This window comes from Pleurodeles waltl, chromosome 6 (assembly GCF_031143425.1).
Source record: "Pleurodeles waltl isolate 20211129_DDA chromosome 6, aPleWal1.hap1.20221129, whole genome shotgun sequence".
Lineage (NCBI taxonomy): Eukaryota > Metazoa > Chordata > Amphibia > Caudata > Salamandridae > Pleurodeles > Pleurodeles waltl.
In genome coordinates, this window is record NC_090445.1 from 1223413450 (window position 1) to 1223441166 (window position 27717).

Genomic DNA, 27717 nt, shown 5'->3' on the forward strand with positions numbered 1-27717 from the left:
AAAGGGAAGGAACTGTTGGGAAGAAATCACATGACCATGCAGTCTGGCAAAACAAGGAAGACACCCCCAACAAAATCGTTAAGGGAAAAAGGAAGAGGCGAACACAAGCTCAGGACTGCAACCATGAGGCCCAGATTGTCTCACCCCTCATTGAGATCGAGTCAGACCCACTCCAAGGAGGCCCAGAAGAGCAACCTCATGCTGGGCATAGTCTGGAACCAAGATACAGTCTGGAACAATCCCAAAAACTTTGTGTCACCAATTTCCAACCGAAAATCGACACCAACTTTAAAAAAAAAAAAAAAAATGTTTTTTTAAACAGTAGACCTGGCCTTGTCTCCAATAGCAACGACACACAGGGGCTACAGTCACCAATAAGTCTGTCGATTTTCACTCATACAGCAGAAACCCTCTTATCAAGAAACAATTCCGCCACAACGGGGGCTTCCTCAAGCCCAATCTTTGCTCAACCTCCCACAGCTAGCACAGATTTGGGGCAGCCTGATCTGTTTGAAAATCCTAAGGGCCTGACTAGTCGTGATACAAATTGGGTTAAGGATAATTTTCAGAGAATCCAGGGGACTAAAAGGGAGGGGGAGGCCTTAGGGGAAACCCCCCCCCCCCCCAAAAAAAAAATCAGTCAGGGATTTCATTATGTTTAAGCGGGGGGTGGACCCTGAGCGCTATCTTTTAGAGATAAATGATGTGAGGGAAAGGTCTCTTATTACTCGATTTCGTTTGGGGTTCATTAGATGTAATCTATGTTTCCCGCTAGGCCAGTATGGGGAAAAATCTATTAGACCCTGCCTCTGTGATGGGGTGTCCCTACAGACCTTGCCGCATTTTACATTGTTTTGTGTTTTTTATGCACCGTTTAGAACTCGTTTTTTATTACCTCTTTTAAGGCCCAAGGGTTTTGTGCAATATCGTCCTGCTTTTATGTGGCTGCAAACGGCCTCCGATGTATTGGTGTGGAGGGGGCTGGGATCATTCTTGAAGGGTGCTACTACTTGGCTTAAAAATGTAGAGTTTTTAGAATGAATTATTTTATCTTATTGTTTTTATGAATGAGGTTTTATTTGTTTATATTCTTGAAGGTTGTTTTTATTGTAAAATATCTTATTGTTATTTTAACTAATGTATTGGTGTTTATCTGTTTCAATGGATGAATTATTTCATACCGAATAAAGACTTCTTCTAGCACAGTCTCGACACCTCTGGGGCATCTGCCATACTCACTAGGGAAGATGTGCACGAGGAGCCCAGACGGACTCCAGCGAAGCCATGGTGGACCTCCCCCCAACAAAGTGCAGCCCACCAAACTCACCTAGCGCTACATGGACTGAAAGCGGCACAGCCCGACTTTGAGAACGAGGTGGGACATCAGTCTACGGATGGTTTGACCTTTCCTCTGAAGGCCTCCGACGATGACTGCCCGGACAGTACATCAAAAGATGGATCGCCGGGCTCCTCGCCTTCACCTCCCTTAGTAAAAACAATATTGAAGGGGCTCCACGCAGGAGCGGATGCAGAAACCCTATCTTACCTAAACACACAGGAGTGGGAAGATATGCTTGTTGCATATTCTCAAGACTCCTCTTCTGTCACTAGACTCACCCCAGAGCCTAGCCCGCAATCTCCAGACGACGAGACAATGAACAACCAGGCCATTCCACTTCCAAGCCAACCATCTCCCAATGACGGTGCAAGGATCAGTGCAAGCATGACACTAGCCCCACATCAACAACTGGACAGGACCCTGCCTCAAACCGCACACTGACGGCACCTGGGCCTCCCTGCTCAACACCTTGCAGCTCCTAGTCGAAGAACTCCACTACCAATCGGACAAAATGGATGTTCAGGTAACCCTACTCAACACCTTGGCAGTATTCGTAGCAGGTATGGACAAGAAATTAGGCGACCTCAAATCCCTCCTTATGCAACCACAAGAAAACTCCACGAACTTCTCTACAAGCTGCCTATGTAGACAAATTGACAAACTAGCCACGCTACCTTTGATGCTAACCAACCTCTGTGCATCTCTAAAGATGGGAGCCTCCAGCCAGCATCCACACTTGCATCCCTCTCCTGGCCCTACCATACTATTCCAGGGAAAGACTCACTCGGAGTCACTCGAGACCACAACCATTGGCCTGGGATCAAAAAGTGATGACAGAGCAAAAGGCCCCTTCCAGGAGACTCAGTGATTGCAAACTCTTGCAATCCGACTAATAGAAACCGCACCATCACCTTCAAGGGACATACTCTTATCTGGCAGCCCTGGGGACGGCAACGCCACGGTGAAACTCAACGCCAAGCAGAGACACATTCAACGGCGGAAAGGCCGCAAGAAGCTTATCACAGGGATCGGAGCAATCCCAGATGCAGCACCTAAACTAACAATACCGGCCATCGGGGCCTCGAAAGAAGTTGCGTCCCCTGGGTCACCTGCCCTAACAATAATCTCGGCGGTTCCATCCTTGAACCTGGCCACAAAACAGAAGAACGCTGCCAAAAGCAACCTCCCCTGGTCGGTAGAAGGGTCAGACAACACCAAGAAACTCCGTACTGCACTTTCTGGAAGTCATGGTCAATTCACCCAAGTAACTTCCCCCACACAAGTAACTTCCCCCATCCCCTCCCTGGTCCAGTCAACGACTACTCCTCAGGCCCTGAGAGCATCCATTAAAGCCTCCTAGCCCTATATACCACGCACAAGCGGAAAACTTTACAATCAACAGGACTAACAGTTGTTGGAACCAGGGAGAAGACCCTGCCCCAGGGTCCCTTCGGCATCCCCTGCAGAAATTCAAGACTCCACCAGATTCAGCCACCACCAACTCATTAATTTTTCACCCGCATTATAAATCCAAAGGATCTGGCGACATTATGAACAGGGGGAACATTCTTCGGCTACTCTCACATATCCCCCTCCACAAGCGGCCTCAATTCAACTGATCTTCTAGCAGTTGAATTTCTACATCCAATTAACACCACCGCTCCCGAACCCACTAAAGCCACATGGAAGACAAGCCAGATTGCCCAAACAATCCTAGGAGAAAGTACATCCTTTGAACGCTGGGGTATCAGTATTACCACGTACTGTGAGGTTGGCTACCCAACTCCCCTGCTATCACCAGATCCCACTTTAGAACCAGGAGCTCAGTGCCGGGAAACACGCTCTGCACTCAGGAGCGCTCGGGGATGCTCCTCGGTAAACTTAAGTTCCTCCAGGACTGCTAGAGGGGAATCTCGTCCCCAAAAATCCATTACCTCGTTCAACCTCTTCTCAAACAATGAAGACTTAATGTGGTTTTCAAAAACAATCAACAACTGCAAAAGGCAAGGTGACAAACCTTAGATAAAAAGATGGGCTTTACATCTATAAAGGAGACCCTCCATGTGTGCTCATGGAACATCAATGGCCTCCTCTCCAAAGTACAGGACTCTGACTTTATACAATACATCAGCACCTATGACATCATATTAATGCAGGAAACCAGGCTGGAGGAACCATTTCACTTGCAGGGCTATATGTGTTTCATTACCCCAGCAATCAGGATAGCGAAGTATGGGCATCTGCAAGGTGGCCTTGCCACTTATATCTCCCTAGCATTATCGGCTAGAGTCACCCCTTAGCATTCCACCTGCTACTCCATCAATACGGTGTCAATTGCTGCTACAACAAGCGCATCTGCAGTAGAGATATTTCTTGTAAACAGCTACCTTCACCCTAAAACTAAACTCAGTGAAGCCAATAATTTAGTGGCTCTCCTCAAGAACTTCATAAGCAGCGGCGTCATAGCAGACGCGTCCGACATCATCGACTCGGGGGACTTCAATCTGCACGTGCTACGATCCTCAAGGATCCTGAAGATGCTGCTCAATGGCTTGGAATGGTTACAGCTAAGAGCCCTGAATGGCAGATTTACTGAAGACTTGCCTCCGGCAGCATCATATTTTTCAACAATTGCATCCACCACAATTAACTTCACATTTGTTTCTCTTACACTATTCAAGCAAGTAGCCTCTTTTCAGCTAGGCAACAGGTGCAAGAGTGATCACTGCCCACAGGAAGTATCCATCAAACTGGGGATAACCAAAATGGAGAAAACGAACACTGCACAAATCACCACTTTTACCACAAATTGCAAGCATGTCAAATGTGGGCAATCAAACATTGACCAACTCATCAAAACAGCAACAGATCTCGCACTCAAACTTGAAACAACTAACGATAGCGAAGTACAGAAATGGGAACAACTCACAACAAGACTTAGCGGAATGTTTGCGGTACCAATTACCAACAGGCGACCACCACCTCATGCAGCAGTAAGTCACCTGGCGCAAGCCCACAGGTCAGCACTGCGAGATGCAAAGAGAAAAATCAACTCCAGCATAAGGCAACTCCGTGGCAGCCTGGGTAATCCAGAACTTCTGACAAACCACAAACAGGAACTGAAAAAACTAAAATGGGCAATCAATAGGAGCCGCAATGAAGACTTGTGGGCTAGGCTACATTCGGATGCAAGGAGTAACAACAGCGTACGCTTCTGGCGCACAATATGCAACCTCACACGCCCATACCATGGTGCCATTACATCGCATATACCAGAAGCTGTCTGGGCCAAATATCTCAGACTGCATTTCAATGGACCAATATCAGTTAGCATGGACACACAAACGTTGATCACACCAGGATGTCTTCCTCTACACAGGCCTGCACCAAGACTAAGCATTCATTACTCACTGATTCTGTCACTATACATAACCAGCTAGCCAAGGGCCGGAGAGATGGTGCCCCAGGACCAAATGGCCTCCGCCCCTCAGTCTTCAAGCACAATAGACCCTTGTGGGAAAAGATTCTTGAACCCCTCTACCTGGAAATAGGTCTGACAGGAACGATGCCGCAGTCCTGGAAGGGGTCCATAATCTCCCCCATCTATAAAACAGGGGACAGGTCGCTTCCCGATTACTATCGTCTGATTGACTTAAGTGACAACGACGCAAAGTACTTTGCAGGCCTGTTACTGGATCATCTGCTGGCATGGGCTACCGAAAAGGAAATAATCCCTACGATTCAAACAGGATTCTCCAAACATACCGGCACCATCACAAACATCACGGCCATTGCCCTCTTAAGTGACAAAGCAAAAACACTGAAACGTCAGCTCCACCTATGCTTTGTTGACTTTAAGGCGGCATTCTACCATGTGGACAGAAACCGGTGGTGGAAGAAGCTTGCAACCTGGGGGCTTCCCCATTAACATCTATGCCTAATAATAGCCCTCCACAGAGACACATGGGTCCAGATAAAACTAGGCACAGGCACTTATCTCTCAGGGCGGATCCCTACAACCAAAGGCCTAACACAGGGCTGCGTTCTGGCACCCACACTGTTCAATCTATTTCTAGCAGACTTACCGGGTGCACTCACCCTTACAAACTCGCACTCTCCAAAAATTGGGGACCTCGAGCTACCATGCCTCATGTACGCTGACGATCTCGTACTACTCAGGTAGGCCTTCAGAGACTACTCAACGCCACTCAGCTCTACACAGCTACGAATGCCTTGACAGCAAACTTTGGCAAAATATGCACACTGTCAATTAGGTCAAAGCCATTTGCGAGAGCCTGGTTTTGGCGTGAGACACGACTGGTCCACATAGATAAGTTCAAATATCTTGGAGTCACTGTTGACAAATCAGGGAACTTCAAGAATCAAAGGAAAAGCCTAATGGGAAAAAGTCTAGCCATAGCACTCACACTCACACTAAAAAGACTAAAAACCCTTCTGAATGGGCCCTCATACACCCCTCTCTTAAAAGTGCTAAAGGCCAAGCTCCTCCCAACTATAACATACAGGAGTGAAGCTCAAAGAGGCAGGGACTCTGATATCTAAAATCATGCAGTGAGCAAAGCTTACGGACGATCTTTAACATCCCCAGATTCACCTCCCCTGCCCAACTGAGATTGCAGTTTGGTCTGCTGAACCAAACCCTGGCTCGACCTGTCGTCTACATAAGCTTTTGGAGCAAAGCCCGCGGTGCCTCCCCGGGCACTCTCAACTATCAATTGTGGCAAGAGCTTGAACGTAAGAACACCTCCCCATTCAGAATTCACTTAGAAGACCAGACTAACGGACTTGTGGAGGACCTCAATCCCACACAATGCCTTTAAGAAAGCAGCTAGGAAATCACTTAGGCTCCAGTCACTACTGGAGGACAAAGCAGCCTTCTCACGGAGGTCTCACGCCTGGATGACCCTGCACACCTACACGTCTGACACCACAGCCATACCTAGGCCAGGGCTTTCCGAAACGAACAAAGGAAGACTTCTTAAAGTACCGACTTGGTCTCCTACCACTTGCCTTATATGCGGCCCCCTGGCTGAGGGACGTAACCAACTCTATGTGCCACATATGCGGTGAGAACACGGAAGATCTCCTCCACGTCCTTTGTTCTTGCAATCATCTCGCACTAGAACGAAAAGCCCTACTGAAGTGGAAATTTAATGAAAAGGGCATATGGACACGGAAACAAGCAGTAATGGCGTGCTTTGCACCGGGTGACCTACAGTTGAATTGTACCTTGGTAAAGTTTCTACTGCAGGTGTCACAAAATCAGGAGTTAAACGAGCAACATTGCCCCCTGTCGATCTAAAGGAGGAGGACAGGCTTAATGCCTGACAATGGACTACAATGGCATTAAGTGCTGCTCTACTCGCATTGGAGCAACACAATTTTTTTTAAATAGCAACACTTAACCATCATTTAAAGTGAGCTCCTATGGACCCTAACAGAAATGACTGAACAATGATTTTTCTTTAACTTTTTATATAGTGCTTATCTATTTTTATTTCTTGTGTTATGGTTTTAAGTAACTAAACAATAAAATCTCTTCTCTATCTACGATGGCAAATGGCCTTAAGTCTGACTGACATTGCTTATACTGAAGTAAAAAAAACATGAGACTTAATTCAAACTGTACGTGCATCTTTTCTTGCAATGCTTAAGAGTTTTCTGTAGGACATCAGTTTTTCCTCAAGTCTTGGAAGAGTTGTTGGACCCGATTTTATGCTACGTATATGCTGAAAGACAGATTTACGTTTCTAGTTCGGATTACACTAATACAAGGAATGGCCAGAAGATGGTCTCCTTGTTGGAGCAGAGGTGTGCCTACTTGCCCCTCTAATGGATACATCTCACTGCAGATTCCTCACATTTGAATATCCTAATTGCAGGCTGGATCCAGAAGCTTTTGCCATAGCACCCCAATGGGGTTAGCTGCATCTTGACCTCAAAGATAGTCATAGTGACCTTACTGGAACCATAAATCAACTTTCATGGCACCTAAACGTTAGTTCCTTTTTTTCACTACTTTTAACGAGTGTCTGAAGCTGCTCTTCACTCAAGCAGGGAAACTATTTTTTGTGCAGGTAATGTTACTTTAGAAAGTCGGGGTTAATACCCTGTTGAAAAGGTGATGTACAAACGTCTATTATAGATCCAAACTGTGATTGCCTTTTGTGTCTCAGCTTGAGACATGACTTGAGGTGAGATCTTGGTTTAATTATTAATCAGAATGTAATAAATAACCGAGAAGCCAAATTATTTATGCCTAGGCATAAAGAAGGCCACAGAAGTCGTTACTGCACTAGATCTTGTTCTAGGGCTGAATGACTATCAATATCCCCTTCCCATTCATCTCACTTACTGATCTCTGAAGGTGGGGAAAAAAAGCGTTGCCACAAAAGAAGCACTCTTCTCCCAGGAGGTCAGTCCAAAGCTAGGACTCCTCCTCTCGCCATCTTCGCTAGTGCAAAAATTAGTGGAGTTGTCCTTGTAGACTCCACTTCGCCACCGCTGTGGATACCCCTCACAGCTCTGCCTTTCTGAGTACTGATGCAGGCCTACCCTAAGTTTCCAGCGCTGGGAACACATCTGACATTATTCCTCCAAGCAGTGCTGGAATTACTAGTAAATCCCTCTGGATTACGAACCAGCCCCAAAGGTCCATTTGGGTCTCCATTTGGCTCCCTTCTGATGCTCAATAAATCTCCTTCCAGCTACCACTGGATCCACATCTAACCCTGTCAAAAAAGTACTCCTTGAGGGAGGAGAAACAAAGAAGACTGTTTACTGGGAACACATTCAAAGCCTATTGGGATCAGACTCTGATTGAGATCATGCCCTGGAAAAGATCCCTGAATGCCCCTACTTTCTGGTTTCACAGACTTGACACTTCTCCTAAAATAGACATCGATCCATGTCTAGCTTCACATGATATATATATATATACACATATACACACACACACACACACACACACATATATATGTTTCTTCACAAACACCATTAATATTGCTGGAAACTTGGGAATGGATGCCTCCTTTGTGCAAATGGCATGCACGTTAATTATAACAAACAAGCATTTGCAATGCAAAGGGACACGCATTTGCTCGAGTGAGAGCTATTAGCATTGTAAACTCCTAACTGGACTTTTCTTGCACACAAATTACAAGAAAGAAAAAAAACGCAGCGCGATCGCGCTATGTAAAATGGAGTGGGATCTCGTTGACATTGAAAACAGACCGCGATGGCGCTGCGTGGAAAATAAAAAGATAAAGTAGTCTGGAGACCATGCTGAAAACATGGAGCCTCTAATGGTTTCAGTAGTTTACCGGTGCTGTGTAGGTGGGCTAAACACCGGAAAAGGCATGCCTTTCACAAATGAAAGCAAGCGGATTTTAAAAGGCAAGCCCACAAACCAATTTAAGTGACTAACGTGACATGGGTGTTGTAGGAAGTTGGCTCTGTATATACTATTTCAAAGTAAGAAATAGTGTGCACAGAGTCTAAGGGTTCCCCTTAGAGGTAAGATAGTGGCAAAAAGAGATAATTCTAATGTTCTATTTTGTGGTAGTGTGGTCGAGCAGTAGGCTTATCAGAGGGTAGTGTTAAGCATTTGTTGTACACACACAGGTAATAAATCAGGAACACACACTCAAAGACTTACTTCAGGCCAATAGGTTTTTATATAGAAAAATATATTTTCTTAGTTTATTTTAAAAACCACAGGTTCAAGATTTACAAGTAATACTTCAAATGAAAGGTATTTCACTCAGGTATTCTAGGAACTTTGAATAATCACAATAGCATGTACAGTTTTGACAAAAATGGCAATAAGCTATTTTAAAAGTGGACACTGTAAAAATCAACAGTTCCTGGGGGAGGTAAGTAATTGTTAAGTTCACAGGTAAGTAAAACACTTACACGGTTCAAAGGTGGGTCCAAGGTAGCCCACTGTTGGGGGTTCAAGGCAACCCCAAAGTTACCACACCAGCAGCTCAGGGCCGGTCAGGTGCAGAGGTCAAAGAGGTGCCCAAAACACATAGGCTTCAATGGAGAACAGGGGAGCCCCATTTCCAGTCTGCCAGCAGGTAAGTACCCGCGTCCTCGGGGGCAGACCAGGGGGGTTTTGTAGGGTACCGGGGGGACACAAGCAGGCACAGAAAGTACACTATCAGCGGCACAGGGGCGGCTGGGTGCAGAGTGCAAACAAGGTTTTGTATTGAAAGCAATGGGGAAACCCTGGGGTCTCTTCAACAAAGCAGGCAGGCACAGGGGGGGCTCCACGGGGTAGCCACCACCTGGGCTAGGCAGAGGGTCGCCTGGGGGTCGCTCTTGCACTGGAGTTCTGTTCATTCAGATCATGGGGGCTGCGGGTGCAGTGTTGGTTCCAGGCAGTCGCGGTCTCTTGTTACAGGCAGTCGCGGTCGGGGGAGCCTCTGGATTTACTCTGCAGACGTCGCTGTGGGGGCTCAGAGGGGTCGTCTCTTGCTACTCACAGGCTCGCAGTCGCCGGGGAGTCCTCCCTATAGTGTTGGTTTTCTGCAGGTCGAGCCAGGGGCTTCGGGTGCAGAGTGGAAAGTCTCACGCTTCCGGCGGGAAACGTGAAGTCTTCAAAGTCGTTTCTTTGTTGCAAGAAAGTTGCAGATTGTTGAACAGGGCTGCTGTTCACTGGAGTTTCTTGGTCCTTGGTTGCAGGGCAGTCCTCTGAGGCTTCAGAGGTCGCTGGTTCCTGCTGGATGCGTTGCTGTTTTCTTCGAAGTTGGGAGACAGGCCAGTAGGGCTGGGGCCAAAGCAGTTGTCGTCTCCGTCTTCACTGCAGGGCTTCAGGTCAGCAGTCCTTCTTCTTGTTAAGGTTGCAGGAATCTAGTTTCCTAGGTTCCTGGGGCCCCTAAATACTGAATTTAGGGGTGTGTTTAGGTCTGGGAGGGCAGTGGCCAATGGCTACGGTCCTTGATGGTGGCTACACCCTCTTTGTGCCTCCTTCCTGAGGGGAGGGAGGCACATCCCTAATCCTATTGGGGGAATCCTCCATCCACAAGATGGAGGATTTCTAAAAGTAAGTCACCTCAGCTCAGGACACCTTAGGGACTGTCCAGACTGGTGGGTGACTCCTCCTTGTTTTTCTCATTATCTCCTCCAGCCTTGCCGCCAAAAGTGGGGCCGTGGCTAGAGGGGGTGGGCAACTCCAATAGCTGGGATGCCCTGTGGCGCTGTAACAAAGGGGGTGAGCTTTTGAAGCTCACCGCTAGGTGTTACAGTTCCTGCAGGGGGCGGTGAGAAGCACCTCCACCCAGTACAGGCTTTGTTCCTGGCCACAGAGTGACAAAGGCACTCTCCCCATGTGGCCAGCAACATGTCTGGTGTGTGGCAGGCTGGCAAAAGCTAGTCGGCCTACATTGGAAGTCGGTATGTTTTCAGGGGGCATCTCTAAGATGCCCTCTGGGTGTATTTTACAATAAATTGGACACTGGCATCAGTGTGCATTTATTGTGCTGAGAAGTTTGATACCAAACTTCCCAGTTTTCAGTGTAGCCATTATGGTGCTGTGGAGTTCGTGTATGACAGACTCCCAGACCATATACTCTTATGGCTACCCTGCACTTACAATGTCTAAGGTTTGGCTTAGACACTGTAGGGGCATAGTGGTCATGCACTTATGACCTCACCTGTGTTATAGTGCACCCTGCCTTAGGGCTGTAAGGCCTGCTAGAGGTGTGACTTACCTATTGCACGGGCAGTATGAGGTTGGCATGGCACCCTGAGGGGAGTGCCAAGTCGACTTAGTCATTTTCTCCCCACCAGCACACACAAGCTGTGAAGCAGTGTGCATGTGCTGAGTGAGGGGTCTTTAGGGTGGCATAAGACATGCTGCAGCCCTTAGAGACCTTCCCTGGCATCAGGGTCCTTGGTACCAGTTACAAGGGTCTTACCTGAGTGCCAGGGTTGTGCCAATTGTGGAGACAAAGGTACAGTTTAGGGAAAGAACACTGGTGCTGGGGCCTGGTTAGCAGGGTGCCAGCACACTTTCAAATCATAACTTGGCATCAGCAAAGGCAAAAGGTCAGGGGGTAACCATGCCAAGGAGGCATTTCCTTACACCATGCGATCAAAAATGCACCCCCCCCCCCCATGATCCCTGTTGTTGATGCCAACTTACATAATGTCGGCATTTGACGCTCGGGGAGGATGCAAATAGGTCCAGATTCGGTTTTCTCCACTGGTCCAATATTCGATCTAGCTTTCTCTGGTCTAATTCCCACTCGTGGGAGGATGTCACCAATGTGCTTAGCGAATCTACGATGGTATTCTGTAGGCCTGGGACATGCTCCGCAGTTATGTGGATTGAGTGGTAAATGCACCATTTCCAGATGGTTTGTGCTTCTCAAGAGATTATGCGAGAACGTGTTTCTCCCTGCTTGTTTAAGTAGTGCATTGTGGTATTGTCTGTCCTGACAAGCACTGCTGACTCTCGTATCTTTGGAAGGAAGGCTTGCAAGGCATAATAGACAGCTCTCAACTCGAGAAGATTTCTGTGGAACAAACGGTGAGAGGGTGGCCACTTGCCGCTCACCCGAAGGTCCTGCAAGCATGCGCCACATCCTGTGAGTGATACATCCATAGTTACAATCATTGGAGGAACTCGTGCCAAGAAGCTGAGTCCTTTGGAAATGTTTTCGGGATTTGTCCACCAATCCAGAGAATGGACCAATGCTTGGTGTTAAGAGGATGGTATCCTCTAAGGATCCTCGTGTTCACATCCATTGCCTGTCCAGTTCTTCCTGAATTGGGTGCATTTGCAGGCGGCAGAATGGAATGAGGATTATACATGACATCATGCCCAGCAAGGACTTGTACTGCCGAACTGAAAGACACCTTTTTCTTTGGACATGCCTTGCCAGCTGTATTAACCTGGTTTGTCTGTCCGGCGCTGGATAGGGTTTGGCTTATTGAGTGTCTAAGATAGCCCCTAGAAGGCTAATCGAGTGAATGGCTGTAGGAACTATTTTTCTTTGTTGAGTGTAAGGACTAATTCCTTGAAAAGGCGCAGAGTCGCCTTGACTGAGTTTCCTGCTGACTGGACATCTGGAGCTTTTACTAACCAGTCGTCTAGGTAGGGCAAAACCTGATGTGTGTTTCTTCTTAGGTAGGTCGCCACTGGTGCTAGACATTTGGTGAAGATTCTTGGTGCTGAACGTAGGCCAAAGGGAAGGACCTTGAACTGGAAATGTTTGACGTTGCCCGCAACCTCAGGTACTTTGTGGTGCGGATGAATGGAAATGTGAAAGTAGGCATCCTGAAGGTCCAGAGAGGCCATGTGGTCTGCTCTGTTCAGAAGCTGGAGGACATCTTGGAGGGTGACCATACGAAATGTTTGCTTCTTGAGGTACTCGTTTAGCTCCCGTAAGTCCAGGACTGGCCTCCCATAGGCAAGACTTTTTTCGGATGAAAAAGAAGCAGGAGTAAAAACCCTTTCCCCTCTGGGGATGCGAAACAGACTCTAAGGCCTCTCTTCAGCATGGTTATTACCTCCATGCGGAGTAGACAAAGGTGTTTTTGACGAATCTGGGATGGAGACATTGGAAGGGGGATCTGGGTGAATTCCAACAGGTGCCCGAAGCGGATGACAACCAGCACCCACTTGTCTTTCGTTATTTGTTGCCAGCATTGGATATGATGTTTTAGAATTCCGTGATAAATTGTAGGAGGAGAATGAATAGGACGTGTCGTTAGACAGTCATTGTCTATGCACGGATTCTTTAGGTTGACGCCCCTGTTTGCTCTCGTGGTAGGGCCTGGTATATGCTGCAGGAGGTGGTTACCTCGGCTGGTACTGTGTTCTAGAAGGCTGAAACGTGGAGGAATAGGATGGGTACCTGTAGGAAGTTGGCTCTGTATGTAATATTTCAAAGTAAGAAATAGCATGCACAGAGTCCAAGGGTTCCCCTTAGAGGTAAGATAGTGGCAAAAATAGATAATTCTAATGCTCTATTTTGTGGTAGTGTGGTCGAGCAGTAGGCTTATCAGAGGGTAGTGTTAAGCATTTGTTGTCCACACACAGGCAATAAATGGGGAACTGTAGGAAAGTACCATCTTGCCTGGCATGTTACCCCCATTTTTCACTGTATATATGTTGTTTTAGTTGTATGTGTCACTGGGACCCTGGTAACCCAGGGCCCCAGTGCTCATAAGTGTGCCTGAATGTGTTACCTGTGTAGTGACTAACTGTCTCACTGAGGCTCTGCTAATCAGAACCTCAGTGGTTATGCTCTCTCATTTCTTTCTAAATTGTCACTAACAGGCTAGTGACCAATTTTACCAATTTACATTGGCTTACTGGAACACCCTTATAATTCCCTAGTATATGGTACTGAGGTACCCAGGGTATTGGGGTTCCAGGAGATCCCTATGGGCTGCAGCATTTCTTTTGCCACCCATAGGGAGCTCTGACAATTCTTACACAGGCCTGCCACTGCAGCCTGAGTGAAATAACGTCCACGTTATTTCACAGCCATTTTACACTGCACTTAAGTAACTTATAAGTCACCTATATGTCTAACCTTTACCTGGTAAAGGTTAGGTGCAAAGTTACTTAGTGTCAGTGCACCCTGGCACTAGCCAAGGTGCCCCCACATTGTTCAGAGCCAATTCCCTGAACTTTGTGAGTGCGGGGACACCATTACACGCGTGCACTACATATAGGTCACTACCTATATGTAGCTTCACCATGGTAACTCCGAATATGGCCATGTAACATGTCTATGATCATGGAATTGCCCCCTCTATGCCATCCTGGCATTGTTGGTACAATTCCATGATCCCAGTGGTCTGTAGCACAGACCCTGGTACTGCCAGACTACCCTTCCTGGGGTTTCACTGCAGCTGCTGCTGCTGCCAACCCCTCAGACAGGCAGCTGCCCTCCTGGGGTCCAGCCAGGCCTGGCCCAGGATGGCAGAACAAAGAACTTCCTCTGAGAGAGGGTGTGACACCCTCTCCCTTTGGAAAATGGTGTGAAGGCAGGGGAGGAGTAGCCTCCCCCAGCCTCTGGAAATGCTTTGTTGGGCACAGATGTGCCCAATTCTGCATAAGCCAGTCTACACCGGTTCAGGGACCCCTTAGCCCCTGCTCTGGCGCGAAACTGGACAAAGGAAAGGGGAGTGACCACTCCCCTGACCTGCACCTCCCCTGGGAGGTGTCCAGAGCTCCTCCATTGTGCTCCAGACCTCTGCCATCTTGGAAACAGAGGTGCTGCTGGCACACTGGACTGCTCTGAGTGGCCAGTGCCACCAGGTGACGTCAGAGACTCCTTGTGATAGGCTCCTTCAGGTGTTAGTAGCCTTTCCTCTCTCCTAGGTAGCCAAACCCTCTTTTCTGGCTATTTAGGGTCTCTGTCTCTGGGGAAACTTTAGATAACGAGTGCATGAGCTCAGCCGAGTTCCTCTGCATCTCCCTCTTCACCTTCTGATAAGGAATCGACCGCTGACCGCGCTGGAAGCCTGCAAACCTGCAACATAGTAGCAAAGACGACTACTGCAACTCTGTAACGCTGATCCTGCCGCCTTCTCGACTGTTTTCCTGCTTGTGCATGCTGTGGGGGTAGTCTGCCTCCTCTCTGCACCAGAAGCTCCGAAGAAATCTCCCGTGGGTCGACGGAATCTTCCCCCTGCAACCGCAGGCACCAAAAAGCTGCATTACCGGTCCCTTGGGTCTCCTCTCAGCACGACGAGCGAGGTCCCTCGAATCCAGCGACACCGTCCAAGTGACCCCCACAGTCCAGTGACTCTTCAGCCCAAGTTTGGTGGAGGTAAGTCCTTGCCTCACCTCGCTGGGCTGCATTGCTGGGAACCGCGACTTTGCAAGCTACTCCGGCCCCTGTGCACTTCCGGCGGAAATCCTTCGTGCACAGCCAAGCCTGGGTCCACGGCACTCTAACCTGCATTGCACAACTTTCTAAGTTGGTCTCCGGCGACGTGGGACTCCTTTGTGCAACTTCGGCGAGCACCGTTTCACGCATCCTCGTAGTGCCTGTTTCTGGCACTTCTCCGGGTGCTACCTGCTTCAGTGAGGGCTCTTTGTCTTGCTCGACGTCCCCTCTCTCTGCAGGTCCAATTTGCGACCTCCTGGTCCCTCCTGGGCCCCAGCAGCATCCAAAAACGCCAAACGCACGATTTGCGTGTAGCAAGGCTTGTTGGCGTCCATCCGGCGGGAAAACACTTCTGCACGACTCTCCAAGGCGTGGGGGATCCATCCTCCAAAGGGGAAGTCTCTAGCCCTTGTCGTTCCTGCAGTATTCACAGTTCTTCAGCCTAGTAAGAGCTTCTTTGCACCAACCGCTGGCATTTCTTGGGCATCTGCCCATCTCCGAGCTGCTGTGACTTTTGGACTTGGTCCCCTTGTTCCACAGGTACCCTCAGTCAGGAATCCATCGTTGTTGCATTGCTGATTTGTGTTTTCCTTGCATTTTCCCTCTAACACGACTATTTTGTCCTTAGGGGAACTTTAGTGCACCTTGCACTCACTTTTCAGGGTCTTGGGGAGGGTTATTTTTCTAACTCTCACTATTTTCTAATAGTCCCAGCGACCCTCTACAAGGTCACATAGGTTTGGGGTCCATTCGTGGTTCGCATTCCACTTTTGGAGTATATGGTTTGTGTTGCCCCTATCCCTATGTTTCCCCATTGCATCCTATTGTAACTATACATTGTTTGCACTGTTTTCTAAGACTATACTGCATATTTTTGCTATTGTGTATATATATCTTGTGTATATTTCCTATCCTCTCACTGAGGGTACACTCTAAGATACTTTGGCATATTGTCATAAAAATAAAGTACCTTTATTTTTAGTATAACTGTGTATTGTGTTTTCTTATGATATTGTGCATATGACACTAAGTGGTACTGTAGTAGCTTCACACGTCTCCTAGTTCAGCCTGAGCTGCTCTGCTAAGCTACCATTATCTATCAGCCTAAGCTGCTAGACACCCTATACACTAATAAGGGATAACTGGGCCTGGTGCAAGGTGCAAGTACCCCTTGGTACTCACTACAAGCCAGTCCAGCCTCCTACAGGAACACACACTCAGACAATTCCAGGCCAATAGGTTTTTGTATAGAAAAATATATTTTCTTAGTTTATTTTAAGAACCACAGGTTCAAGATTGACAAACAATACTTTAAATGAAAGGTATTTCACTTAGGAACTTAAGGAACTTTGAATTAGCAAAATAGCATATACAGTTTTCATACAAATGGCATATAGCTATTTTAAAACTAGACAGTGCAATTTTCAACAGTTCCTGGGGGAGGTAAGTGTTTGTTAGTTTCTGCAGGTAAGTAAACCACCTACGGGGTTCAAAGTTGGGTCCAAGGTAGCCCACCGTTGGGGGTTCAGGGCAACCCCAAAGTTACCACACCAGCAGCTCAGGGCCGGTCAGGTGCAGAGGTCAAAGGGGTGCCCAAAACGCATAGGCTTCAATGGAGAAAGGGGTGCCCCGGTTCCAGCCTGCCAGCAGATAAGTACCCACGTCTGCGGAGGGCAGACCAGGGGGGTCAGCACAAAAAGTACACCCTCAGCGGCACGGGGGCGGTCGGGTGCAGTGTGCAAACAAGCATCAGGTTTACAATACGTTTCAATGGGAGACCAAGGGGTCTCTTCAGCGATGCAGGCAGGCAAGGGGGGGCTCCTCGGGGTAGCCACCACCTGGGCAAGGGAGAGGGCCACCTGGGGGTCTCTCCTGCCCTGGAGGTCGGATCCTTCAGGTCCTAGGGGCTGCAGGTGCAGAGTCTTTACCAGGCAGTCGCGGTCAGGGGGAGCCTCGGGATTCCCTCTGCAGGCGTCGCTGTGGGGGCTCAGGGGGGTCAACTCTGGCTACTCACGGGCTCGCAGTCACCGGGGAGTCCTCCCTGTAGTGTTTGTTCTCCACAAGTCGAGCCGGGGGCGTTGGGTGCAGAGTGCAGAGTCTCACGCTTCCGGCGGGAAACGTGTGTTGTTTCAAAGTTGCTTCTTTGTTGCAAAGTTGTAGTCTTTGTGGAACAGAGCCGCTGTCCTTTGGAGTTCTTGGTCCTTCTAGATGCAGGGTAGTCCTCTGAGGCTTCAGAGGTTGCTGGACCCTGTGGAACGCGTCACTGGAGTAGTGTCTTTAGAAGTGGGGAGACAGGCTGGTAGAGCTGGGGCCAAAGCAGTTGGTGTCTCCGTCTTCTCTGCAGGTTTTTCAGCTCAGCAGTCCTTCTTTATCTTAGGTTGCAGGAATCTATCTTGGTGTGCTTAGGTCTGGGGGGTTAGTAGCCAATGGCTACTAGCCCTGAGGGTGGCTACACCCTCTTTGTGCCTCCTCCCTGAGGGGAGGGGGGCACATCCCTAATCCTATTGGGGGAATCCTCCATCTGCAAGATGGAGGATTTCTAAAAGTCAGAATCACCTCAGCCCAGGACACCTTATGGGCTGTCCTGACTGGCCAGTGACGACTCCTTGTTTTTCTCATTATCTCCTCCGGCCTTGCCACCAAAAGTGGGGCCGTGGCCGTAGGGAGCGGGCAACTCCACTAGCTGGAGTGCCCTGGGGTGCTGTAACAAAGGGGGTGAGCCAAAGGCTCACCGCCAGGTGTTATAGTTCCTGCAGGGGGAGGTGAGAAGCACCTCCACCCAGTACAGGCTTTGTTACTAGCCAGAAAGTGACAAAGGCACTCTCCCCATGTGGCCAGCAACATGTCTCGTTTGGCAGGCTGCTAAAACTAGTCAGCCCACACTGGTAGTTGGTTAAGGTTTCAGGGGGCACCTCTAAGGTGCCCTCTAGGGTGTATGTTACAATAAAATGTACACTGGCATCAGTGTGCATTTATTGTGCTGAGAAGTTTGATACCAAACGTCCCAGTTTTCAGTGTAGCCATTATGGTGCTGTGGAGTTCATGCATGACAGACTCCCAGACCATATACTCTTATGGCTACCTTGCACTTACAATGTCTAAGGTTTTGCTTAGACACTGTAGGGGCATAGTGCTCATGCACTTATGCCCTCACCTATGGTATAGTGCACCCTGCCTTAGGGCTGTAAGGCCTGCTAGAGGGGTGACTTATCTATACCTATAGGCAGTGTGAGGTTGGCATGGCACCCTGAGGGGAGTGCCATGTCGACTTAGTCTTTTTATCTCCACCAGCCCACACGAGCTGGCAAGCAGTGTGTCTGTGCTGAGTGAGGGGTCCCCAGGGTGGCATAAGACATGCTGCAGCCCTTAGAGACCTTCCCTGGCATCAGGGACCTTGGTACCAGAGGTACCAGTTACAAGGGACTTACCTGGATGCCAGGGTGTGCCAACTGTGGAAACAAAAGTACAGGTTAGGGAAAGAACACTGGTGCTGGGGCCTGGTTAGCAGGCCTCAGCACACTTTCAAATCATAACTTGGAATCAGCAGAGGCAAAAAGTCAGGGGGTAACCATGCTAAGGAGGCATTTCCTTACAGTACCAACATTGTTGGTGTCCCCCACAAAAGGAAGGTCGACCTCTGCCCCTTGCACTCCGAAAGGGCACTTTTCTGTACTGCAGAGTGCCTAAGGATTTTGCTGTTTCCGTATCCAACTTGATGGTTTGAAGGGCGTGGTCGACGCGCTTGTCAAATAGAGCTTCTGTCGCATAGAAGATCTAGTATTTTAGTCTGTACTTCTGGACGAAAGTTGGTGGCTTTGAGCCAACCTTGACGCCTCAACACAGCTGAACCTGCGAGCAATCTGAAGCCCATTGCTGCTACATCCAGTGCACAATCGATCTCAGCTGAAGATTGCTGGCCTCTACCAGAACTTTCCTAGCTTCTATCTTGGAGGTGTCTGAAAGCTCTTCTAATGAATGGGATAGATCCGACCAGAGCTGTCAATCATATCTGCCTAGCAGAGCAAGGGAGTTGGCCGCCCTTACCACAATAGCGGACATGGAGGAGAAACGCTTGCTGATGTTATCCAAGTGCCTCCCTTCCTTATCTGGCGGTGATGTCAATGGCATAGAGGGGTTCCTGGAGCGACGTTGGACGGCTTACGATATTATGGAGTCCGGCTTCGGATGTCCTGAGAGGCAAGCCGGAGCATCCTCCGTTGGTTTATATTTCTTATCCAGTATCAGCAGAACCGCAGGGCCCTGGCTCCAAACATGGTCCATGATGGGTATAGCTCTGACCATTTTCCTGTGTGGCTCTTTAAGACATATAGGGAGCAGTCCTGTTGAGTTGCGGGCATTGGAAGATCGAACCGCGTGGCGGAACGCTCAAGCAGGTTATGGAAGCCACCTATATCTTCAGGTGGGGATGCAACCATGGGCGCTGCAGGAGAAGCAGGAGCCGGTATAATGTAATCATCCCAATCACCATTATCAGGCGGGATCTCCCTTTCCTCCGCATCCTCATCAGAGGATACCTGATGTCTTGGTGTGGAAAAAACAGACTGCTGTGACCTTGGCTGAGGTGCATGATGTGGCTGCTGCAAGTGAGGAGTTGCTGGCAGAGGCAGAAGTATCGGCTGTTGCACCGACGAAGGCTTAGCTGGAAAACTTTCCTGGTAGTCCGCCAACATTGCTTGTAAGTCAGAAACAAGCCCAGGGGGAAGACCGACCAGTGCCGGCTGCTCATAAAAGCCTTGTGTATGGTATGAAGCATCATCATCATCATCCGAGTATTCTTGGCACTTAACCCTTAACTGGGAAGGGCTGCTGGCCACTCCAAAAATACCCTCCTTATCCGCATCATCTTCATCTAAGAGATGTGAGGGTAAAAGGCTGGAAACCTTGCTAGGAGACGTAACTGGGGGTGTTAGGTGATACCTTTTCACCCTCCTGTGAGCATCCTGGTCCCCTGACGAAAACAGAGGCAAGGAACATGGCCTCTGAACCTTTACTGCAGTCTTCCTCGTCAACAAGAGATGTGCCGTCCACAGTGGTGGCGTCGACGACAGCAGTATTGTATTGATTGTCGTAAACGGTGCTGTCGACGGTTGTTGCTCTGTCGACAAAGCTGCCGTAAGTAGAAGTAGCGCTGACGAGGCCGCCGACAGTGGAAGCAGCACCAGCGAGGCCGTCGATGAGAGAGTCAACGGTATCTAAGCCGATGGTGAATCTATACGTGCCATCGACGAGGATGAACAAATCTTTGACAAAAAGCTGGATCTCGCCATAGATTGACAGTGTGGCGACGGTGGAAGTCGTCGTCAGGACTTGAGCTGTCGACGATGACCCTGTAGACGGTGCAGAAGTTGGTTTTCTGAAGGTATGCTTTACCTTGAATGGTGGTGTCGACGGCTCAGAAACAGGCTTTTTTGGGGATTTTAAGTCAGAAGCTTTAGTCCTCATCCTTGAAGGGCTACCAGTTTTTGAGGATGCCTCAGCAGATTTTTCAACAATTTTCCTTGGTCCTTCCTCTGCAGAAACTTCAGATTGTCGTTTGACACAAGAAGAGGCACTGTCCTCATCAGAGACAGGATTGTCCCTGGATTTCAACTTTTGTAGCTAGATGAGAAGACAACCCTCTCTGTCCTTAAGAGTCTTCGTAGAAAATCTTCTACATACCTTGCAGTCTCTAGGTTTATGGCTATGATAGAGACAATATGTACAGTCCTTATGCTGATCATCAACATGCAGCCTTTTCTTCAGGCAGGTAGCAGAGGCTCTAGAAAGCCCTTTTTTAGGGTGTCTGACATGGTAGTCCGTTTGAACCACCTTGAACTATTGCCGAAGAGAGAAAATATCCAAATCCACTCAGAAAGGATTCCTGAGAGAAACAAACTGAGCAGAGCTCAGAGGAGACTCCTTAGCACAACGTTCAGTGGAAAATCTGAGGGAAATCAGCTCCTCACAGGAGGGTTCTAGAGGGTGGTGAGAGCTGATTAGTGTTCTCTTAAGTTTGGTCCTTTTTTTTTAAATAAAAATGACTGAGATGTTACTAAATTAAGAGGCCTAGTGCCTCTGAGCTTTATATGCAGTTGAGTATGTTTTTTGTATTACACCGGTGTAGGAGGCTGGACTGGCTTGCAGTGAGTACCAAGGGGTACTTGCACCTTGCACCAGGCCCAGTTATCCCTTATTAGTGTATAGGGTGTCTAGCAGCATAGGCTGATAGATAATGGTAGCTTAGCAGAGCAGCTTAGGCTGAACTAGGAGACGAGTGAAGCTCCTACAGTACCACAAGTGTCATATGCACAATATCATAAGAAAACACAACACACAGTTATACTAAAAATAAAGGTACTTTATTTTTATGACAATATGCCAAAAGTATCTCAGTGAGTACCCTCAGTATGAGGATAGCAAATATACACAAGATATATGTACACAATACCAAAATATGCAGTAATAGTATTAGAAAACAGTGCAAACAATGTATAGTTACAATAGGATGCAATGGGGACACATAGGGATAGGGGCAACACAAACCATATACTCCAAAAGTGGAATGCGAACCACGAATGGACCCCAAACCTATGTGACCTTGTAGAGGGTCGCTGGGACTATTAGAAAATAGTAAGGGTTAGAAAAATTGCACTCACTTTTCAGGGGCTTGGGGTGGGCTAAGTGCACTAAAGTTCCCCAAAGGACATAGAAGTCGTGATAGGGGAATTCTGCAGGAAAGACACAAACCAACAATGCAACAACAATGGATTTCCAGTCGTGGGTACCTGTGGAACAAGGGGACCAAGTCCAAAAGTCACAAGCAAGTCGGAGATGGGCAGATGCCCAGGAAATGCCAGCTGTGGGTGCAAAGATGCTGCTACTGGACAGTAGAAGCGTAGGTTTCTGCAAGAACGACAAGGGCTAGAGACTTCCCCTTTGGAGGACGGATCCCTCACGCCGTGGAGAGTCGTGCAGAAGTGTTTTCCCGCCGAAAGACCGCCAACAAGCCTTGCTAGCTGCAAATCGTGCGGTAAGGGTTTTTGGATGCTGCTGTGGCCCAGGAGGGACCAGGATGTCGCCAATTGCGTCAGGGGACAGAAGGGGCGTCGAGCAAGACAAGGAGCCCTCTCAGCAGCAGGCAGCACCCGCAGAAGTGCCAGAAACAGGCACTACGAGGATGCGTGAAACGGTGCTCACCCGAAGTCGCACAAAGGAGTCCCACGTCGCCGGAGAACAACTTAGGAGGTCGAGCAATGCAGGTTAGAGTGCCGTGGACCCAGGCTGGACTGTGCACAAAGGATTTCCGCCGGAAGTGCACAGAGGCCGGAGTAGCTGCAAAAGTCGCGGTTCCCAGCAATGCAGTCTGGCGTGGGGAGGCAAGGACTTACCTCCACCAAACTTGGACTGAAGAGTCACTGGACTGTGGGAGTCACTTGGACAGAGTTGCTGGATTCAAGGGACCTCGCTCGTCGTGCTGAGAGGAGACCCAGGGGACCGGTGATGCAGTTCTTTGGTGCCTGCGGTTGCAGGGGGACGATTCCGTCGACCCACGGGAGATTTCTTCGAAGCTTCTAGTGCAGAGAGGAGGCAGACTACCCCCACAGCCTGCACCACCAGGAAAACAGTCAAGAAGGCGGCAGGATCAGCGTTACAGAGTTGCAGTAGTCGTCTTTGCTACTATGTTGCAGTTTTGCAGGCTTCCAGCGCGGTCAGCAGTCGATTCCTTGGCAGAAGGTGAAGAGAGAGATGCAGAGGAACTCGGATGAGGTCTTGCATTCGTTATCTAAGGAATCCCAAGAGACAGAGACCCTAAATAGCCAGAAAAGAGGGTTTGGCTACCTAGGAGAGAGGATAGGCTAGCCACACCTGAAGGAGCCTATCAGAAGGAGTCTCTGACGTCACCTGGTGGCACTGGCCACTCAGAGCAGTCCAGTGTGCCAGCAGCACCTCTGTTTCCAAGATGGCAGAGGTCTGGAGCACACTGGAGGAGCTCTGGGCACCTCCAAGGGGAGGTACAGGTCAGGGGAGTGGTCACTCCCCTTTCCTTTGTCCAGTTTCGCGCCAGAGCAGGGCTAAGGGGTCCGTGAACCGGTGTAGACTGGCTTATGCAGAAATGGGCACCAAATGTGCCCATGAAAGCATTTCCAGAGGCTAGGGGAGGCTACTCCTCCCCTGCCTTCACACCATTTTCAAAAGGGAGAGGGTGTAACACCCTCTCTCAGAGGAAGTCCTTTGTTCTGCCATCCTGGGCCAGGCCTGGCTGGACCCCAGGAGGGCAGAAGCCTGTCTGAGGGGTTGGCAGCAGCAGCAGCTGCAGTGAAACCCCGGGAAAGGCAGTTTGGCAGTACCAGGGTCTGTGCTACAGACCACTGGGATCATGGGATTGTGCCAACTATGCCAGGATGGTATAGAGGGGGCAATTCCATGATCGTAGACATGTTACATGGCCATATTCGGAGTTACCATTGTGAAGCTACATATAGGTAGTGACCTATATGTAGTGCACGCGTGTAATGGTGTCCCCGCACTCACAAAGTCCGGGGAATTGCCCTGAACAATGTGGGGGCACCTTAGCTAGTGCCAGGGTGCCCACACACTAAGTAACTTAGCACCCAACCTTTACCAGGTAAAGGTTAGACATATAGGTGACTTATAAGTTACTTAAGTGCAGTGTAAAATGGCTGTGAAATAACGTGGACGTTATTTCACTCAGGCTGCAGTGGCAGGCCTGTGTAAGAATTGTCAGAGCTCCCTATGGGTGGCAAAAGAAATGCTGCAGCCCATAGGGATCTCCTGGAACCCCAATACCCTGGGTACCTCAGTACCATATACTAGGGAATTATAAAGGTGTTCCAGTAAGCCAATGTAAATTGGTAAAATTGGTCACTAGCCTGTTAGTGACAATTTGAAAGAAATGAGAGAGCATAACCACTGAGGTTCTGATTAGCAGAGCCTCAGTGAGACAGTTAGTCACTACACAGGTAACACATTCAGGCACACTTATGAGCACTGGGGCCCTGGCTGGCAGGGTCCCAGTGACACATACAACTAAAACAACATATATACAGTGAAAAATGGGGGTAACATGCCAGGCAAAATGGTACTTTCCTACAACCGGGGACTCCCATCTTGACGACGGGGAATGATTCAAGCATGTCAATCTATGAAAGTTCCAATACTGGAGTACATATCTATGAAAACTTATATCAAATTCACAATCACCCAACAACCTATCATCACAGTCTGGTACAATGGCGGCACTAGCCATCCTTACTATGACTAGTGCTGCACTGCATGAACTGAATGTCAGTGGGGCTAGGTTCTGCTGTCTTGATGGAAGACTCATCACGCTCAGTTCCCAGTCCCCAGGGAGATCAATTGTGCCCTTTATTTTAGATACCTAGCAGTTGCATATTATGTTTAAATGACAAACTGCATGTATTTCATGCACCAAAACTCAAATTCGAGTTAAACGTTTGCAAGATTTTACATTTAAAGGGGCTATTCCTACAACATATACCTACTATGTGTTGTGGTCATAAATGTTTCTCCTGAGTGGATTCTCACAGTGAGACAATGAACTGTGAATTCTATCCTAGAAATCCAATTAATGCTAAATTCAAGCACATTTTCACAATTATAAAACAGTGTCACGAACAGAACAGGATGTTACTCACAATCGAAAATCTCACCTTTAACTTGTTCTTCACTGGATGAATTCTCTTCTGAACTTTCTTCATTCTTTCCAGGTACATTAGTCTTGAGTGTCGCTGTTCTGTGTGAGCTTAGAGATCCCTTTTTATCAACTGATTTTTCCTCCTCTGAATGTGAGATATTATTATGATTGTCATTTTTCGTTGCTTTTTTCTGAGTAGAGCTCACAGCAGCTGTCCTTTGGGAAGAGGGAAACAGGACTGATTTATTTTCACGATCTGTTCCTGTATCGCAGCTGCTATCCGAGCTGCTATCAGAGCTGCTATCAGAGCTGCTACTTTTAGCTTTCTTCGCAGAGTTTAATTTCACCTGCTCTGTAGGAACAGCCTTTTTTAATTTTTGTTCATCCTCATCAGAGCTGTCCGATGTGCTACTGCTGCCAGCATGTCCATTATTCAGTAGAAAATACTTTGTAGGTACTGCAGGAGACTTGCCCGCAGTAGATGCTCGGCACTTGCCACGAGCCATTACTTTATGCTTCACAGCTGGAGTGCAAGTGTCATCCTGGTCAGTAATTGAGGTGTCCGAATCAGAGCTACTGTCTCTGGGTGTTGCTAAGATATTTTTTTCTAACATGAAAACTTGATCCCGACATGGCAGTGGCACCTTTGGGGTTGGTTTTTCTGATGTGACTTTCTTTCCCACATCAGGTTCACTGAAGTTGCTATTAGAGTCTGAGCTTCTTTTAACTCTTTTCGTTGAGGCCAGGGGCGACTTTGCTTTGGTTACCAGAGACTCTGATGTAGATGCTTTGGCCCTAGTATTTTTAGGTGTCTTATCTTCAGAGCTATGGGATTCTTGGAAAGAAAGAATAACATATTTGTAAACACTGTGCTCAGTTAAGATAAATGTAGAGTTTTATTACTATTTCACTTAAAACAAATAAGTAAAGAATTCTTACCTGTAAGCCTACCTCTCCTTTAGGGGAAGAAACTAGTTAGTTACCTGTAAACAATAGTTTGGCGGCTTGATTTCTAGATTCCCATACTTTGCATGTCCTACCATGTAGTGGTTGGAGTCGGAAAGGGCAGCTTGTTTTTGCATTAGCTTTTTTTTTTTCCCCAATGGGTGTAGGAGGCTGGCCTGGCTTATAGTGGGTACCTTGTGGTACTTACACCTTGTGCCCGGTCCAGTTATCTCTTATTAGTAGATTAGAGGTGTTCTAGCAGCTTAGGCTGATAGAGGTAGCTATAGCGAGCAGCTTAGGCAGAACTAGTTGACATGCAAAGCTCCTACTATACCACTTATATCATATAGCACAATATCATAAGAAAACACAATACTCAGAGTTACTAAAAATAAAGGTACTTTATTTTAGTGACAATATGCCAAAAGTATATCAGAGGATACACACCCTTAGGAGGTAAGTAATATTCACAAAATATATTTAGACACAAACCAAAACCAGGTAAGTAACAGTTAGAAAAGTAGTGCAAACAATGTAGAATCACAATAGAATGCAATAGGGAGAAATAGGCCTAGGGGCAACAAAAACCATATACTCCAAATGTGGAATGCGAACCACGAATGGACTCCAGGCCTAGTGTAGTGTGTAGAGGGTCGCTGGGAGTGTAAGAAAACACTAAGGGTGTCCAAGATACCCCACCCAAAGACCCTGAAAAGTAGGAGTAAAGTTACCCTACTAACCCAGAAAGACAGTATAATTGAGATAGGGGATTCTGCAAGGACAGCAACTAACTGAAGACGGATTCCTGGACCCGAGGACCTTTAAAGGAAAGGGACCAAGTCTAAGAGTCAAGCAAGTGTCCGGGGGGGGGGGGGAGCCCACTAAACCCCGGATGAAGGTGCAAAAGGGCTGCCTCCGGGTGGAAGAAGCTGAAGATTCTGCAACAACAAAAGGTGCTAGGAACTTCTCCTTTGATCAGAAGATGTCCCACGGCATGCTGGAGGATGCAGAGTTGTTTCCACGCAGAAAGCCTTGCTGCAAGAGTCGCGGTTGAGGTTTTTGGGTGCTGCTAGGGCCCAGGAAGGACCAGGAGGATGCCCCTTGGAGGAGGAGACAGAGGGGGCGCTCAGCAACACAGAGTGCCCACGCAGAAGCGGGCAGCACCCGCAGAAGCACCTGAACAGGCACTTAGAAGATCTGAGGACAACGGTCGACTTAGCCCCACAAGAGAGGGTCCCACGACGTCGGAGTCCAACTCAGCGAGTTGGGCAATGCAGGACGGAGTGGTGGGGACCTGGGCTAGGCTGTGCACAAAGGAAGTCTTGCAAAAGTGCACAGAAGCCCGAGCAGCTGCAGTTCACGCAGTACACAGGATTACTGTCTGGTGTGGGGAGGCAAGGACGTACCTCCACCAAATTTGGACAGAAGGGCCACTGGACTGTGGAAGACACTTGGACCCAGCTCCTGTTTTCCAGGGACCACTTGTCAGGATCAGAGGGAACCCAGAGGACCAGTGATGCAGAAGTTTGGTGCCTGCGTTGGCAGGGGGAAGATTCCGTCGACCGACGGAAGATTTCTTCTTAGCTTCCAGTGCAGGGTGAAGGCAGACAGCCCTCAGAGCATGCACCACCAGGAAACAGTCGAGAAAGCCGGCAGGATGAGGCGCTACAATGTTGCTGGTAGTCGTCTTGCTACTTTGTTGCGGTTTTGCAGGCGTCCTGGAGCAGTCAGCGGTCGATCCTTGGCAGAAGTCGAAGAGGGAGAGGCAGAGGAACTCTGGTGAGCTCTTGCATTCGTTACCTGAAGAATACCCCAGAGGAGAGACCGTAAACAGCCAGAAAAGGAGGTTTGGCTACCAAGAAAGGAGGATTGTCTACCAA

At 48.3% G+C, this 27717-nt stretch overlaps 1 protein-coding gene across 4 annotated transcripts in view; it reads right to left on the bottom strand.

Annotated features, from left to right (window-relative positions):
- NOLC1 (nucleolar and coiled-body phosphoprotein 1) overlaps positions 1-27717 on the bottom strand; it is a 518787-nt gene that overhangs the window by 122265 nt on the left and 368805 nt on the right. For 3 of the 4 annotated variants that reach the window (XM_069240533.1, XM_069240534.1, XM_069240535.1), the window contains one exon: positions 24909-25727. The exons of the other annotated variant lie outside the window; for it this stretch is intronic. In XM_069240533.1, the coding sequence (XP_069096634.1) occupies positions 24909-25727 (819 nt within the window). The remainder of the gene's footprint in view (positions 1-24908; positions 25728-27717) is intronic. 4 annotated transcript variants of the gene reach the window in all.